At 42.8% G+C, this 19,039-nt stretch overlaps 1 protein-coding gene across 3 annotated transcripts in view; it reads right to left on the reverse strand.

The window, feature by feature from the left end:
* Positions 1-12,601: 12,601 nt before the first annotated feature.
* The window catches only part of VGLL3 (vestigial like family member 3), a 49,042-nt gene continuing 42,604 nt past the window's right edge, over positions 12,602-19,039 (reverse strand). For all 3 annotated transcript variants that reach the window (XM_041713499.2, XM_030263147.4, XM_030263142.4), the window contains exon 4: positions 12,602-18,211. In XM_041713499.2, the coding sequence (XP_041569433.2) occupies positions 18,168-18,211 (44 nt within the window). In that variant the 3' untranslated portion in view covers positions 12,602-18,167. The remainder of the gene's footprint in view (positions 18,212-19,039) is intronic.

Below are 19,039 nucleotides of genomic sequence, written 5' to 3' on the forward strand. Positions count from 1 at the left end.
AACTAGTTAAATTACGGTTTCTATTTGTTTCACACAGATGGACTACAAGAAAAAATTTTAAAACCCAAACAACAACACAGAAAACATGTCAGAGAGGGAATCTGGTTTGCTGGCCTTCTCTAATAGTGGAGCAGCCAGCTGAAAGAGGTTCAAATAGGGAAAAAAAAAAAAAAAAAACAAACCCAAAAAGCAATAATCAACAACACTGATAGAAATGACAGTGTGGAGAGGGTTTGAACACATTCTGCAATACCTTTTCCAGAAAAGGCTGACATCTCAAAGAACACCTGCAAGGGGCCATGGTGATCCACGCCTCACAATGATGGCACTGATGGCTGAGCTGCACCTTCCCTCAGCCTTCCCCAGCAGCAGAGCTGTGCACAGGCTGCTCCCAGGCACCTCCTTTCCTGGTGCTGCAGGTCTAGCTCAGGGAAGTTAGCCCACACATCGAGCTTTCTCCTCACTTCAAAAGCCATACAACTTCCATTCTTTCTCCTGTTGTGTTCCCTTCCTGCACACACACGCAGTTTTTTGACATAAAACGTAAAAATTTTCATTTTTAAGGCCACCTCTGAGACCACGCTGTGCACCTCTACCAGCACAACAAGTTGGTTGTAATAGCACAGATTTAACACTGTGCAATAGCACAGTGTTAACAGAATAAAATCTCAGAGCAAACCAAAGAGAGCTGTAAAAGCAGACACAGGTAAAGCACACAGCCTTACTGAATGACCAGTTTCATAGTAAAGTACATCACTATCCATTTCACCTCCTGCTCAACAGCTTTCCTCTGCCTTGTTTCACAGCTTGAACTCCTTAGATGAGATCAGCTGTTCATACCCAGTTCATAAACAGCTGGAGAGATTTACCCTGCTGTGAAGGAAACTTTATTTGTGTCACTCAGGACTAGTAGCTCAATCTTAATTCCTCTGCTAAGGACAGAAATTAGCCTGCTGTAATAGTGCACCATGAAAGCTAAATACATATACAGGTGTCCTCAAAATAGCTGGTAAATATGAGAGCCTGTACATAGTTTTTAAGGGTTGATTTACAATTTACAATCACTAAACCTTAAAAAAAATGAAGATAAAAACTCTGCAGGTATTTTCAGTCCAAAGCCATCTCCTTTCACTGTGGTTATACAGCTACTTTTCATGTTAAGTTCAGCGAAAAGCTATTGCCTTCAATAATAATTAGAGAGGCAGCAGCAAGGGTTTTCTAATTAAAGCAGATTTAACTTTTGCATGTTAATTACTCTCAGTTAGTATCAATCAAGTAAAGGAATAATGGGGTCGCTTCACATTTAAATCACAGAAGCTTCAAGCATAAGCTGCCTTAGAGGAAATTAGTTTGTAATTTAACAGTGTTATTAATAATTGCTTGTAAATGGTAACAGCCAAGCTGTTGTGCAGGCTGTGCCTGGTGGTTACAATTCTAACCATCCGCACAAAAAAATTGACAGAGGTAAATTCTAAATAATCCCTTCTCAGGATTTCAATCTGCTCATTTTGTTTACATCTCCCGCCTTTGTAATTAACGTTATCTATCATTGCCTGTCAGCAAGACATCATTTCCCAGGGCACTGCGATGTGCTGCTCACACATCCCTGCCTGTGCTCACCTGCCTGCTGACAGCAGGGGGACCTCCCTGTTCTCCCAGCTGCTCTCACGGGCGATTTTCCCAGCGTGAAGAGCTGCTTTTACATCCAGCAGCTAACAGACAGTGAGACTCTGGTCATTCCAGAGCCCTAAATGTACGACTGCACTGTGAGAACTAATTAATAATATTGTCAACTGACACATTTGAACTTCCTTTTGCCTGTGCAGTCTCTATTAATAGACTAAATACATAATAAAGCAACTGGGACATGTTGTCCACAGGAAAAAAAAAAAATAGGTACTTATCTTCATAACGAGCTTAAATCCTTAAGTTTTGTGTAGTGTTTTCTGAAGGGGTGGACAGAATGTGCATGCATCTATCTCATAATTATACAGGAATAGTTTGAGAAAGCAGATGAAAATTGATATCAAAATTATGTTTACCTTCAGCTAAGCTACAATTTTACTCAAGGACTCCAACAGCAGGAGATTTTGTGCTATCTTATTCTAAGAAGCACACCTATTACTGTGCAAAGTGCATACCAAAATAAAAGACTGCACCCTTTAAAGAGTTGGATTCAAATGAAATCTTCTCTAAAAATTGCCCAGAGGAAAAAAAATTAAAGTAAAAAGGTGGAGAGAACCTCTAATCCAGAACACTGCATGATTCCCTTAGTTAGGAAACTAAATACATAAGTAACATAGGAAACACATCATGCTATGCCTCTAAGCTTCCTTGCCAATCTTAGGCAACTTTCAAGAGTTTCACTAAACAAGCAGGAGAATTACTGCAAAGCCAAGTAACATCATTGCTATAAATGAAGGCTCCAATTTATTAATTTTTAAAAAATTATTAATTTTTCTTAAATTAATAAATTTACCAAGTATAAATTTAGAAAATAACAACAAAAAAGAAAAGCCACTATCAAAAAGGAAAAAAAAAGTCAGTGCTGAGCCCGGGTGTCGGCGCTGGGTGACCGACAACAGAGGGTCCCCTGTGCTCCACACCGACTGTCCTGTCTGGCTGATTTTTAAACAACTTTTCTTGCCCAAGGCAGAGTCCCTTTTCTTCCTTTTTGGACTGCAGGTATTCATGTAGAGTTCTTTTCTCTGTGGCAAGTTGAACAACACATGTGTGGAGAGTGATAAACACCCGTGATCGCTTTCACAGAATTCGGTATTGAGATGTATCTCCCTGATGGCTCTAGATATCTCAATTTTGGATATTTATTGCATATTTATCATCTGGGCATTCCTTGGACCACCCTGATGTGTGATCCATCTCCGGGTTGGCCATGTTCAATTGCTTGTGAATGGAGTCCTCCCTCCTTTTTCTAGGTGGTTTCAACATTGTGCTGCAATCCCTGTCACTGGCTTGTGTGCTTTTTAAAAAACAATTTCTTATAAGACCTTAACCTTTTATTTTATAATTATAAAATATATGACAATTTTATTTGCACAAATTATCATATATACATATAGCAATCATCAACTTCAGCAACAGAATCACAGAAAATACAAGACCCACTTATCAGCTTTGGCTGATTTCAGTGTTCTACGAGACCCTACAGAAAACAAAGAAGGCAATTTTACTGGTGACAAATAGATGAAAACTTACCTGAGTTGTGATCTTCTTTCAGGAACAGTCAGGTGAAATATGATGAAATTGTTGATCTCTTTCTTCACCTTGGTCAGCAGTCAGCTTAGCTGTATATTTCTGTGTAATTATCCTGACCTCTAATTTAAAAAATGGGCTTTTTCTTATATTAAAATACACAGATCACAAAACACAATGTTTATTTCTATCCTGGAACTGAACTCTCCTTGAATAATACTCATTCAGTGAGCCAACACTTATAAAACCAGAGCAGCTCCATCACTCTGTGTTTCCCAGCCACTGTTTCCTCCCTCCAGACATTATATGGGGGTGCTGAGAGGTCTGTCCACGTTCAGCTGTGTACTGAAAAAGGCAACACCTGTTACAGGGCTCTGATGTGCAGAAAACAGCTAGAATCTTTTTTTTCTTGCAACTTTGAGGTATTAAAGCACTTTCATAATAGGACAGAAAGAACAAAGCAGAGAAATTGTTTTGCTGAACTTCTAGGAAGTTTTTATGGATAGCTTCCCCTTAGTGAATCAGTTCATAGGCTTAGGGGAAAAAAAAACATGATCTAAAAACTGCATTTTTTTTTTTTCAAACCCATTTGAAGTTCTAGGAGCCATGACTAGGGTAGGAATGTGGAGACAAGCACTGCTGAGGAGCAGCACGGACAGAGTTGCACTCCTGTACAACTCCTGGCTCTTTGCAAGGGTTGTGTAAAGCTGTGTCTTTTTCAGAGGCTGAGCACTGTTTGTAGCAGACACAAATTGCATTTGGATCCCACAACAGTTTCTCTACCATTTGCTTTTGGATGGTCTCACATTTTTCTCTCTTTAACATGTCCCACATATCATTTCAGAGCTCAGTAAGTTGCTCGCTCTTAGGCCACTTTTTTTCTGAGATTTATTTCAAGTTCTCTCCTTCCTCGAGCCTGTGGTGCTCCTCTCAGGGAGGGACAATGCTATAGATACACCTGCTCAGAGATCACAGTAAGGCACTTGCAGCTTTCCATATGGGAATTAACCCCTTAAACCTAGAGACAGCAGAACAACACATGAAACCATATGGCTCTGAAAGACCAGGGCAGCCTCACTTTACTGAGAGCATTTTTTAAATTTATAATTTACAAAGATAGTGCTGGGCAGCAAAGGAATAAAGGTAAAAGTGAATATTTGCCTTTTTTTTTTTTTTTTTTTTTTTCTATTTCAGACCTTGAAAGACAGCAGTGTAGAAAGCAGATGTCCTGCAGCAGCATCCTGCTGGGCTGGCTGGATGCAGCTCCCTCACCTCACTCTCACTGCTCGGTGTAGGAGGTGACAGGGAAGAGATCCACGGCAATGGCACATCTGTCCTGAGGAGTCAGCAGGATGCTGGGGATGATTTTCTGCCTTTTGGCCACTTCCAGGCTCCTTAACGTCAGCGTTAAGTGAGTGTGAATGAGCACAACCAGCGATGAGTGGGGACATTTCACACCCACTTGGTGCAGGTGCAAAGAACTGTGCAAAGTGCAGAGCAGGGAGCACAACACACTCCTCACACCATCCTGCTAGGCTGGGAAGAGTACCTGAGGAAATAATCCCTTGGTGAGAGTGAGTTTCGATGCATTTAACCTAAATCTTTTTACTCTTTCCAACAGGAGTGTACTTCCCAGATTAACGAGTGACATGAGTTGAATTTGGCCTCTATTCTTTACGTTCTGCCCTTTCCAGGCTCCCTGTGATAATATTGCCAATACAGCTCTGACTTCTTGGGTTTCCTGCTGAAGTTAGGATCTTGGCCCCCAAAATGGGTGGGGTGGGGGTAAACCCAAAGCAACCTAAAAATCTCCAGGCCCTTCCCATCCTCCCACAGTAGCCAAATTATGACAAGTGCAGCAGCATAGTCCCATTTTACCTTGGTCCAAAGACGGATGTAAAGCTGGGTCTTCTGAGCTATTTTGGAGGACAAGTATCTGATGAACCATTTCTAAAATTGTTTCCAAATTGTGCAGTTGTACAACACGTCCACTAAGCACAGAATAACAAGAGTGCAAATCAATTCTTGTGCGCTGCAAGTGTTCAGATAGCTTAATGATGGATAATTGCTCATAGTTCACAAATGTCTTATGCTCTTAGATTTAGCTTAGCTCAAGAGCATTCTGTCTATGGATATACACAGTCAAATTATTTGGGGGAAAAAATACAACGTGGATAAACACCAACATGACACTGTCAGCCACAGGAAATGGAAATTATACAGGGCTGCCACTTCAGAACAGAAAAATTCACCTCCCAATGACTACATAGCATTAGCACTCTCAAACCTCATGAAGAAAAGGACAAAAGCTTTATTGTTAACTGTCTTAGCCCATGTTGCTTATGCCAACATTGAAAAACCCCAAACAACAAACCAACATACACCACCCCAGCAGAAATCTCTCATTAAATGGAAAAAAGCAGATATTGGGAAGGCCTAGCAGTCATAAACTTGACATTGACAACAAAGAATTGCACTCTTCATGCAAATATACTGGTATATGCGTAAGAAGATTTGAGTTTTAGACCACTTTGGAAACTTATTTATGGTTCCTGAAGATTCCCAGCTTGGTGCAAGCAGAAGGAATGGCCACTCTTACAAAGACTAACAAGAGCACCAGCAGCAAGGTGCACGAGCTCGCAGCGGTGGATCCAGCTCTCACAGGCTGAATCCTGTGGGAAGGACTGCTTCAAAAAGCAGTAGCACTGAGGAGCCACTAGTGTTGGACATGAAGCAACAATCCCATCCCTGCTGGGAGGGGTTGAGTCACAGCTCCTGGTGTCCCTCCTAAAAAGCTCTGCTTCCAGCCCTTTTTCATCAGCTGTGGTTATTAATGATGGGGCCATAAATTAACCCAGATTATAAAAGCAATATCTCCTGACAGGTACTGGGAGCGATGGCTGCAGCCCCTGCCATGTGGTGTGACAGTGACAAATGCTGTCAATGCGACATTGTGACTGTCAGCTGGAGAGCCACCCCCTCAGGCCAAAACCCGACCAAGAGTCTCACTGAAGCCCAGCAGAAGCAGTACATAATTCAGTGAATAATTCTCTCTGAAAAGCCCTTGAGTATGGCTAAATAATGACCTTGTTTACCTCGTTTAGCCCCAAGTTCTCCAAGTAAGAGTTGGCCATGAAGAGTTCTTGTGCTCTCTGATATCCAGCCGGGACAACGTGTCCTGTCTCTGTTTTCAGCCATCAGGCTTGTGTCAAACACACCCTGACAGCTGCAAAATTTTTTGGTGAAAACAATAATTCCACTTTTCCTTTCCATCTGCCTGCAGATGGTTTAAATCTGACCCATCAAACAGAAAAGAAAAAAAAAAAAAAGGAAAAATAATATTCCAGCTGAAATGAAATTACAATGATTACTGATTTCATATAAAGAAAATATGAAATCTCAGGTCTAAGATTTGCATAAGAGCCTTTGTAATGGTGAATTAAAACTGTGCAGCGGAGAACTGGAGGTTTTATCTGGATTCTCTATACTTCCTCTCAAACCTCTGCAAACTAGCAAACAGCAAAGTGAAAAATAATTAGCAATGTCTGTCATGGATGACAGCTGCATCCTCTCCTTCACTTTAGGGAGAACCTTTGTTAAGAACCACAGAAATACAGCCCAAACTATTAGAAGGGAATTTCTGAAGGCACAGATCTGAAGCTTGGGGAATACTTTCAATGTAAAGTTTCTCCATGTTTCAAATCCAAATTTAAAAACTGATATGATTCCCAGTTTGTTATCAATTTCCCTCACCACAAACACTGTTTTTCAAGTGCCCACTGCGAATGATGAGTTTGTCCACAAAGAACATCAAGGTTTTGCTGGTCAGGCACTGTCCAACTGGTTCCAGTGCCTGTTTGACAGGACCAGCACACACTGCAAAGTATCACAGACACAAAGCAACTAAAAGAAATTCCTTCCTGCCCAGGGATCTGAGGTGAAGAATGAAATGCCATGTCTTGATGTGCAGCACAACATGCAGGCATTGGATGGAAGAGGAAAGAAAGAAGTTCAGTGTCATATTCTTGAGTGTTTCTGCCTCTGTTTGGGTCATCCAAATCTGGCACAAGTAAGGTATTCTGGTCTTTTGGTGTCTACCTTCATATAGAAAGCAATTATTTCTCCATCAAAGGTGAGTACAGAAAACCTGGCCACATTTGAGCCACAAAGCAGTCACATTTTTTTGAGTCACAGGCTTTAACAGTGACTTCAAAGACTCTACTGCATCATCCAGACTGGTGGTGATTTCTGGTCATTTCCAGGTGAAACTGGAGTATGATGGAATATATGCAGTCACTGCAAGATTTTATGTAGGGTAAGAGCCGAGGAAATGAGTTCACTTGAGAACTCTGTGAAGTAGGAGAATGTAGCATTAAAGGATTGCAAATTGCTGCAGATTGCCAGAGTGTCCATCCCCACAGTGATGGGGACACAGGAAAGGTGACATTACAACACAGGTCAGGTGACGATGAGGTTCAGTGCTGGATCTCACACAGATCTCCTCAAGGATGTTCACAGAGAAATGTCAGTGACAGCAAGGCAAAGAAGACTGCCTGGGAGCAAGGAGAACGAGCAGCAGCAAATCTGATGCACTTAAGCCATTTCCCTGGACAGAATAAACCAGACTTTTCCTGAGGGAGCCAGAGGGTCTCCTGAGCTGCTGTACTTCCACTTTGTCCTTCAACCAGGCTGCAGCTCCTGCCAAGCGTGACTGAAACCACCAAGCAAACAGAAGGAGCTTGCACTTGTTCTGCACCTTTGGACATTTGCACATCCAAATGTCCCAGCTGATGGACAGGACAAACTCAGTGTGCACACAGAAGTGTAACCAAGAGCTGCTGCCCCAAGGGCCTGGACATCCACACTGGCAGACAGCCAGGACTTTGGAACACTGCCCTTAAAGCAGTGGGACTGGAAAACAAGAGCAAGGAAAGAGGTGGAAAAAAATCAGTAAAAACAACAGGTGGCTAAGTCACACCAAATATCCTGTAGAACTTGGAAGTGGTACAGTTACTATGCATAGAGGATTAATTACCCTCTGGAAGGGTGTCTAAAAAAGCAGCATAACGCTCAATTAAAAAAAAAAAATGTTAAGGGTTTTGGTGATTTTATTTTTCCCTTCTCACTGTAGTGCTCCCTATGCCTGACATGGGGATGTAGGCTTCAGATCTCCCTGGCTAAAGAGAGGCTAAATTGAGGTTGCAAAACTCGTCCTCTCCTAAGCAACAGACTCAGCTGAGGCAACGGAGCTCCGTGCGCTGGTGACTAACGCTGCTGTCACGCTCCTTGCGTGGCACTGCCCAAGGACAGCTCTGCTCTCCCACTGCCCCTCCCAAAGGGCCAAGTTCAGCCAGAGCCAGCACTGTCCCAGCTCCAGCCAGGAGGGATTCCATGTGCTGCACCCAGGTGCTCCGTGGAAAGCAGTTCCACCATCACCAGGAGGCTCTTCACAGACACACTTCAGGAGAATCGCTCCGGCCCTTCCAGCCGCCTCCCTCTCTGTCCAGAGGGAATCACAGATTATCTTGGAACAGACACAGATGCTTAAAAAAAAAAAAAAAGACAGGATGATGGAAAAAAACATTACACAAAGCCTTCTCACGTGAGCAATGAGTACACCCCACAGCTGTCAGCTTTGTTTTGCATATTTTACATATTTACATCCACAAGATATTTCCAAACATCCTTGTGTTTATTTAAAACTCCATCAGAAACACGTCTGGTAAAACAGATCCAGTGCAAATATATTTACTGGATGACACTTCCCTGCATTGTTTTTAAAATGCATTAGGGGTCCAAGGCTCAAAAAAAAAAAAGAAGTCAGAGTTTTCCAAATCAGGAAGAGCTAACTCTAATCCTTCAGCATTCACCTTACAGCAAAGGCCTTCAGCCAACAGTCTGCAAATGAATGAAGCAACACTTCTAAAACAAGGACAGCTGCTACATGAGAGAAAGGGCATTTTCTGCTCACATGTCACACATGGCAGTTGCTTATGGGTGGGTGGTGGGGGTGGGCTGGAATGGGAATAAGTCCTTCGAAGGAAAGGCTGAATAGCCCTCCTTAGATGGTGTAGAGAAGTTTAAAAAATCCGAGTTCAAGATCAGAAAGGGGGTGTGGGTGTAGGTGTGTGCCTCTTCCTAAAAGCATATCCTAGCTTACAAACAGGCAGTGACACCCACATGCAAGCTCATCTTCACACTCCCACCCAGAAAAGGTCAGATCATCACCTGAGGAAGAGCTTTACCACAAACATTTCTGTTTTTTCTTTTTACAGCATCCATCTCTCCCAGCCCACCCAGCCTGGGCAGCCCCGCTGCCCACAATCACTCTCTGGGGCACAACACAGCTGGGAAGTCTCGGGAAGGAGCACAGGGATGACTTCCCACATCCTCCCCCAGTTAGCAAACCAAGGGGTAGGAGGGATAATGGACTGCTGCTCCCCATTACCTCATCAAGCTGCCTTGTCAGGTGGCGCAGGGCTCTGTCCCTCAGAGCCAAGGGATTCACTTCTCCACAAAAGCAAACCCGAAAGAAAAGGGTGCAGAGCGAGCAGGGGTATTGAACAATTTGTGGCATTCCCATTCAGCATGGGCCCTGTTGCTCACAAGACAGCAGTGGGGCAGTGCAGGAAAAACACACCAGCAAGTAGGGAAGATTTATTCAGACTGCAGCCCCACAAGGGCCATACTGATGGCATTCTACAGAAGCCTCCTCATTGACTTCCACAGAGATGCCAAAAAATAAGTGCATACCTTTTACACTGGCCATTTGAGAGAGACCAGGGAGTTTCCCACTGAGAAACTGGCTTCCTTAAAGTGGAATTTTCTCTTTATCCATCTCCATCAGAAAAGAATAGAGTGCTATTCTTAAAAGGGAACAGATTTTTTGGTTTTGGCCAGAGATAGAAATCTTTGTTGCTATATTTGGCTTCCAATGCAGGACTCTCTGCTTGCTGGTGGGAGGAGGAAATTAGAGCTGGTGTTATTCATAACTAAATGGGCACGAAAAACAAACCACCTCCCTTTGAACCTCGGTGCTACTATGGGCATTCACATAACAAATCATTTTCAAAGCCTGTGATACCTCTGTACATGCAACAGCCGACATCAAAACTTTATTACCCACTCATTTTCCCATAGTGATAAACTGTTGCAGATGTACAGTTATTGTCAAGGCAAACACATTGGGGAAGTTCCTGGTGTTGGTTTGTTGTTTTTTTTTTTTTTAAATATAATTTCTTTCTTTTCTTCAAAGAAAGCAAAAGTGATATTTTGGAGGAGAGACAGTTACTGGAAGGCTGTGGCATCCAGCCCCCCTCCTCCTCCTCCTTCTCCTCCTCCTCCTCCTCCTCCTCCTCCTCCCAGCAACCCCAAAAAAGAAATCAGCTAAATTACTCGGCATCCCAGCCCAACGCACAGCTCAGCCGTGAGGAATTCTCACCAGATGTCTTGGTCCCCACCCGGCCTCCCACGTCACGCAGGCAGCAAAACCCCTCCGAGCCCGAGCTCCAGCCGGGACAGCCGGCCCCACCACGCCTGGAATGCCCACGGCAGGCTGGTGACACCCCTGTCCCACTAGGGACGCCCAGCCACAGCCCCAGGCCTCCAGCACGGAGCAGTCCAGTCCCACTGCTCTCCTTCTGAGTGGCCTTGTCCTGCTCCAGGTGGGCTGAGCAGCCCTGAGGTCACCCACTAGACCCTGCCTCCAAGGGAGAGTCCCATGCACCCATCCGGGACCCAGTTTCCAGCTGGTAACACCCAAACCACAATTTATCTGGATGTAACTGATAAGACTCTCCATGGGTGTTAAATTCACGAAAATCAACAGAGTGCCAGTGATTCACATTAATGGAGGATCATCATGAATAAAATCAGTCACAAAATAACGTATCACTTCCCCTACTTTCATTTCTTGATGCAATGAGAGCATAGAAATAACCCCTGTGAGCACCTGGAAAGCCAGGTGTGGGGCAACGCAGCTGGAGACCAGCCCTGGCAAGAGCAGAAGTTACAGGGAGAAGAAAAGCACTTCAGGTATCTCATTTCCCAGCTTAAGCACCTCAGTTATCTCATTTTCCAGCTTCCTAAAGTACATTTCTCTCTGGGTGGTTGTCTTAAAGCAAAGGGATCCCATGCCTCTTTTCACTGAGTAAACCACAGTGTGTATGCCTTACTTCAAAGAAAAACATTTTCTGCAATATTTATCCTATCTTTCCTTCCAAATTTCTAAGTCCCCACATTATTCTGGTATTTGTTGATAGCTGCCACATCCCACTCTAGATCATTCACTATGAGGCATAATTTGCTTGTTTTCCAGCAGTCCACATCCCACCTTCATCTCCACTATTGAGATTGTTCCTGTCCCAAGAGCTCTCAATCCCATTCTCTCCTACACAAAGGTTTTTGAACCCTCTCTTCCTTTCCTGGGCTCCATCTCCTGGAGTTTTTGGCTGCCAGCTCTCTCCATCTCTCCTCACAGCCTGAGAAAACACAAGTGACTCTGCAGGAAGTGCCCTGCTCGCTGTCTGGTCCGGGAAACAGGGCCCGGAGCAGGACGTATGGGAAAAATCCTGCTCATCTCCCTGTGCTCTGAAACAGAGTACATCCCATATGGTCAGGATCTTCAGAGGGTTTTGCAACTAAATTCTTAACAGCTCCCTGCTGATTGCGTGCAAGTGGCAATTTTTCAAAAGCTGAGTGCTTGGCCAAAGCTTGGAGGTTTTTTCCCCCACTGCTGGAGCAGTAAATGATGTATCTGTGACCAAAACACCAAACCTTCAGCCCTCGAGCCAGAAGAAAGACATGCAAACATTTCTTAATTAAACAGTTGTAAAATAATTTTAGCAAGGGCAGTTACCTCCTTAGCGGGAATTACTAAACTTTGCCAAAAAAATCAATTCGAGGTAAATACATTGCATGGAAAAATCTCTGCCTGATGACTGTCAAAACTGCCAGGAAATGATAGAATTAAAAAAGGATCTTGCACTAAGAACTCTCAGGTTGTGATTCCACTAGGTCTGTAAAATTACTAATGTAATTTTAAAAAAGATATTAAGAATAAAAGAGGACATTGTAGCATAAACACTTGACAGTGTCTGAGAAAGCAAGCCTTTGCCTTCATGAGATCTCTGCTTGAGATCCCTTCAATGCAAGGCTTTCACTGTTTAATTTTAGTACAGAACCAGTTTAGAACACTTGTTTTACACCATTTTCAGCAGAAGACAAATCCTTGGCTCTAAAAATTAATCTAATGCAAAGAATAGAATCTCAGGGTGCAGAAATTCACAAAGATTTATGAGTTCTTCAGTTGCATAAGAATAAAAAGAATTAGATAATTGTTGAGAAATACAGACCAAACTGAAAATGCTACACAAAAAATATAACAAAATTCACATTAAATTATTTATTCAGTAATAAACAGTGACACTTTTCTTTATACAAAGCCACCCCCCAACCCTCCATCAGTTTTGATGCGAGGGGCAAAAGTTTCAATGGAGTTTTGAGGGAAGCAAGATGGGAAAACAAATAGAGGAAAGAGAGGGACCCTGATTTGACTGATGGTTTTAAACAACAGCTACAAAGAGCGAGCAGGAAAAGTGCAGCACAGTTCTGCAGACACTTCACTCAGTTACTGTAAACCTCAAACTCCTATAAACACTGCTTGTCTATAGGTACCAAACACCTGAGCCCCAGCTCACCAAACCACAGCTGGTCCAGCCCCCAGGCCACCACTGGACTGAAATTCAGGCATTTAAGGCTGGTCCCATCCCAACCATCTCAGAGCCACTGAAGGTTTCCAAGGACACTGAGGGGAGGAAACAGCCACAGTGCACAGCTGATTTGTATAGGAGGCTGGAGCCTCTGAGCAGGTGCATGTAAAAATTGGAGTGTTTTAAATGTTTTAAAGACCCCCATCCCTATATTTTCTTTATTGGGAGCTGCAAAAGAAAAAAAAAAAAAAACCCCAAAAAACAAAAGTGCATTTCCCAGGGAACTCCAGCCCAGATTTCAGAGGTCCCACCACGGTGGCATGGAGACTGCAGAGCAAGAACTGGGAGAGGGTCATAAGCCCTGAGCAGGCCAAGGGCAGCTAAAGCATGGCTAAAAGGGCCAAAAACGTGGCTTTCCAGGGACATCTACAGTTCCCCCTGGCAACCAGTTCACCCCATAAGTATAAACCTGCTAACACAGCCTAAATTTAGTGTATTGAGCAGTGACTGCCCAACCATGTGCATACAGTTCTGGAAAGGATCATCTCTGCTCTCAGCTCCACCAGCTCAACCTCTCCAAGACCACTCCTGCCTCTCCTGGATTTCAAATTTGCTCAGGCAATAGAACCTTACTTTTTAATGGGGCATCTTCCTGCACCACAACTCTCAGATTGTGCCCATAGGGCTAATATGTAAAAGCACTATTTATTTTTAAATACTTTCCCGCTTTACATGAGATTTTAACTTCAAACAACATGCATCAACTTTTTTTTTTTTAAAAAACCCACACACAAACAATATTTATCATTCAAATACCCTTTAGAAGCTCAAAGGCTGACATACTAAAACCAAGAATTTCACTTGAAAATATATATATTTCTAAAATTGTTTATTAGGAAATATATATGTTGCTGGTCCATTGATACGGAGCAAAAGCTTGTACCTGAAATTAATTAAAATAATCATATTCAGAGATAGGCTTGTCTCCTGAAACCAATATATTGCACCTCTCTACGTAACTGCTGATTTCATGACCATCTTTACAGATAAAAATCAGGTGATTTGAAATGGTCTTTTTAATGTGTTTTCGTTGTGTTCAGGTTTTTTAATAAGTAGGGAAAAATCACTCCTGAGGTAACAGAGAATGCAATAAAATGCCTACATTTTCCATTTCAGATGAGATTTGATGAAGTCATTCACTTCATTTCCAAAGGACATGCATTTGAGGCACGAGAGTGGAACAAAGGGAACCAGGTATAGCTACATGTGAATGTGGATGAATATAGAGAAATCTATCCATACACATGAAGAATTGTGGGAGAGGGACAGCAAGACATATGTAACAGCCTGGAAGCAGAAAGGCTGGGTGAGGCAAGGCAATCCTAAGGGCAGGTTGGAGGAAACATGACATTCCCTTCCCTCTCAAATGCTGTGATGAGGGATCTCTTCTCAGACATGTTTTAATGGAGGTGTGAATGACTGAGACAGAAAATTCACCAAGGACCACCTCAACTTGTGTGTCTGGTGAGGGAAGGAATCAGAACAGAGTCCATTTTACTATTGCCAAGTGCAGCTTATTCAGCTCTCCAGAAATTCCAGAAATCCAATCTCCTGGGCAGTCAGCAGCTGCACTATTCCATCTTCTTGGGATGGAAATGGGCCATTGGAAAAAATTGGCATCTGCCTCTCAAAAATTAGTGGACAACTTGAACCCTTCCAGTCTTCAAATGAAGACATAAAAATTGACGTCAGATTTCTCAACATTAACAGGAATAAAATAAAATCCTGGACAACCTTAAGGAGGTCAGTATTTTGAGTTTCTTGAAATAAAACAATCATTTCGCTATGTTCTCCCAGAAACAGTGACGGAGTACAACATGTTTTATAAGCCCTCTCAAAATGAATCATTCACTTCCTTGGGACAGCATCAGAACACACCACACATAAAAAGAATGAAACAACTCCTTTAGTAATGCATTAAGACACACAACTTATCTGTGACCTGATTTCAAGGGCCTTTTTTTCCTGTCTGCAAAAACACAAGCAGTCTCAACCTTTCTGCTCTTTCTGGCTGCCATCGATTCCCCACCACTGCAGGCGAGTGCTCCTCTCCTCTTCCAAGAGCAAAACCATGGCAGCATCTGCTTCTCATAAGCACTTCTGTGCGTGTGTGTAAAGTGTGCGTGTATGGGAAAGAGGGAGAGAAGGAAATCTGCTGAATTTAACTTAAAAGTTTGTCACAAGGAAGGGTGGGTTTGTTTTTTATTTTCCCTTCCCATCCCTCGAATTGTAGAACACAGAAGTAGGGCTACTGCTACACACTTAGGCTTTTCCTTTCTCATTTGTTAGCACAGGGGACAATTAGTGACTGAGGGGAAAAGAAGAATTTATTACACTTTCGAAGTTGACAGACTGGTGCTTGAATAGCTACAAACAGCAGGTTTTTACTGGCACTTGTCACCCAGAGTTTGCAGAAGTTCCACCAGCTCAGTCCCAGGTTCGGCAGCAGAAACTCTGTGCAGAACAGTAGTCCTGGAGGTGGAAGAGACAACAGCTCCCCCACTTCTTCATCCCCACTAACCAACAACTCAGAGATACAACCCAGAAAGAAATTCCAGTGCAAACTGTGTTTTGTTCCTGCCCCGTTTTGCTTTGACATCCGTAGGGAACCAGAGGAGGTCCCCCATAGTGTGAGCTTGTGAAGGGGAAGGCCGTGAGCAGACTTCTCTTGTTAAGCTTTAAACACCTCAAAAAGAAATGCTACCTTTTCTTTTGCTTCCCCTGCCACCCAAACTCTCCATCCCTCAAGTTCAAAGAGGACATACTGTCTCTTTAATTTCTACTTTTGCCAAGACCAAGGGGGGGGGGGGGGGGAAAGAAAAAAAAAAAAGAAAAAAACAAAACTTAAGATTTTTTTTTCCCCTCACAGTATTTCTAATACTATCAACATTCCTAAGTCAGAACTCTTTTTCTTGAAATATTTCCTGAACTGTACTGTCCTGATAAGAAAGTGAACTGTGGCAGCTGGTACTCCATTCCCTTCCATACAGTTTTCCCACTGCATTATGTATTTATTGACAAATTGAGGAGCTAGCTCTACCAGAGCAGCAATAATATAGAGAACTGTCATGAGAGTGAAATTTATTGAGAGAAAGAAATACTAATGGACTACAAAGATGAGGAAAAAAACCTCACCACATTTAATGCATCATCCCAACACAGAGGCTACAACCTTATTACTTTAAAGCAATATTTAAGTATAGTCCATTCAGCATTTATACACTGACTCAAACTTCGAATCAGCAAGGTAGAGACTTATGGGTCTTGCCAAATTGTGATATAATCCTAATGCCTCCAGTGCCAGCATGTCAAGCCCTCTCTCTTGACAAGGGAGAATGCTCAACACCTCATAGGATCAAGTTCAAACAGCCTGGAGGGAAGCCACAGTGCAGGGAACCTCAGAGTGGCAGGCACTTCCCAACGCCCCCCTCCCCTTTCACACACTCATCCATGTGGTTTCCACCTGACAATACTACACTCACAATGCTCAGCACCTTAAAATGAAACTTTCTTATCTCAGCCACGTGTTTGTATCTCGGTTTTTCCACTTCGCCAGCGTGTCTTTCGAACACGAGACGTCCGAGAGCAGTGGTGACGGAAATACGATGCTTTGTAAGAGCCTTAGGAAATATTACAGAACAGAAGGGCAACATCTCCAAGCAATAGCCAGGATCCAGCAGCCCAGTGCTGGCCATGGGTTCCCCTCAGTCTCAGCTGAGCCTTGCTGGAGTCCCCAGGGGCTGGGCACAGAGACCGACCCAGCCCAGCCCACGCCGCCCTCACCCAGGATTTGAGGTGCCCACCTTGGCTCCCACCAAAGCCTTTATTGCCAAGTGAGACCCGAGGCCGAGGCCAGGGGGGTTTCCCAAGCAGAGGGGCTGTGGCTCCACATGGCCACGCTGCTGCTGCCAGCCCCAGTGCATGCAAGCCCAGCTGGTTAGACATGCAGCGCTGCAGCTGGGCTCCTGCAGCCCCAGGCACAGCCCAGCCTGAAATCAACAGTTTTCCTTGTGTTCTCCTTGAGCTGCTCAGGCCAGTTGAAAACCTTCTGTTTCCACAAGCCACACATTTTTATAAACCTGGATTTTTTTTTTTTTTTCATTTTCCCTGAATATTGATTTTGTAAGTAGCCACCTTAAAATGGCTTAGCTGAAAGTGCTGCCTGTAAGATTGTACTGACATTTATGAGCACTGTGACAGCCTGCACCATAACCCACAGGGAACTGTGTTCAACAGCTTCAAAGGGTCATAGATAAGGCTCATATTCGTGTCTGATTTAAGAGTATTTGGTCCATTTTGAAAGAATGGATGGGTTGGAAATGCAGTTGCTGTAACCTCAAGCTCTGCTCTATGCTAAAGGTGTTTGCGAGCTTCATACAATCAGCACAGCACAAAGCCACCTTTGGAGGCAAGAAAAACAAGAACACTTTTACTACAATCTAATACCAGGAAAAAAAAATTTGGCTGAAACTTCAGGTGTGAATTATACTTGTTTAAGCTAGAACAAAAGGACAAAAACATCAGAATCTAGTAATGTGGAAGCAAAGGAGTTTAGCTCTTTAAAATGAAAAGAAAGACATTTGAGGTAACAAACAAAAAAAAAAAAAAACCCAAAATGCACAAACACATCACAGACATCTAAAAATAGCATTTTATACATTTTTGCCAGTGCTTCTCTGAGAGCAAGTTCTTTAAACAGAACTTAACAATTTTACAATTTTTTTTTAAAAAAATATGTCATCCTAAAATAGCCCATCGATCCTTACCCAAACTTTCTGTATTTCTACAAAAATAGATGCACAAAGAGCTACAAAATACTGTATTCCTGAAAGAAGGCGCACTGTAGTCAAGGGAGAGTCTTTTTCCTGACTATTGAGACTGTTCATAAAAATATCAAGCTGAACAAAACAAAACACTGTTAAAGGAGCAGAAAGGAGTTAGGTTGCCCAGCTGCAGCAGGCTCAGATGAGAAAGAAAGAAAAATTAAGTTTCTGGTTTTTTTTTTCCAACACTGTGGGACCCATAAACGGCCTTACAAATAAAAGGCTCAATAGCAAAACCAGAATAGCTGGCTCTTCATCTTCATGTGTGTCCTTTGCTCCACGCAGGAGGAGTCAACCACTGCTGCATCACTCGCCCAGCTCTGCTGACTCCAGCTCTAGCTGGTCTCAATTTCTCTGCACCTCAGAACCAAGCAGTTTCCTTGCTCTTGTCCTGATGCTGTAGACCTACATTTCAGAAAAGAAAAGAAAAATAATTAGTGTTAATAAATATTAAATTAATAAATCGGATGGTTTCTTCTTTCCCCTCCCCAAGCAACTGAAATAAACAAGTTTTGAATTAAAAAAAAAAACTTAGAAAAAGAAAAAAAAATACAATTTAACAATTTATAGGACTTGTTAGCAACAGTGTTACTGCTCCAAACCTTTTAATTTATCAGGGGTAAAATTAAACCATACTGATGTTTGATTGTGGCTCGAGCATTTCAGAAATGGTGATAAAATTCCTGCATGCGCTTCCTTGGTTTGAGCTCATGTGGAAGATGGCATGGAGAGAAAAATCCCTCCACAAAGCTCTGCATCAATTATCCAGTAGGCAGCAGAGCAATATTTCCAGCCACAGACACCATCTCCTCTAGAAAATGACGAGACACTTCAGGATTTCACAGTTTCTGTGGCATTTCACCTCGCAGAGGAAAGAGGGAAAATGTTCCTGCAGCAGGCAAAAAACCCCAAATAATTTCACCTACTGAGTGCAAGATTTTCAGCCAAGAATGGCTAGTGCTTCCACATGGGAAAAATTAATGGTTTTCAGCTTGCATTTGTTACGAGTTCCTCTAACATTTTCCTTTGTAAAAAAGTGAGGACTATCTAATAAATGTGGTGCTATGTTGTGGCTCTCGCATTATAGACTTGGAACCTGCATTATAATCTGGGATTTCTCTGCTCCAGAGGGATCCAATCTCTCGATTCACACCTAACAGGGCATAAACCTCAAATCCAAACAATAGCAGGGCAGGTGCAGATTAGATTTCTCAAAGAAGATACATTCTTACT

This window comes from Taeniopygia guttata, chromosome 1 (genome assembly GCF_048771995.1).
Source record: "Taeniopygia guttata chromosome 1, bTaeGut7.mat, whole genome shotgun sequence".
In the NCBI taxonomy this organism is placed as follows: domain Eukaryota; kingdom Metazoa; phylum Chordata; class Aves; order Passeriformes; family Estrildidae; genus Taeniopygia; species Taeniopygia guttata.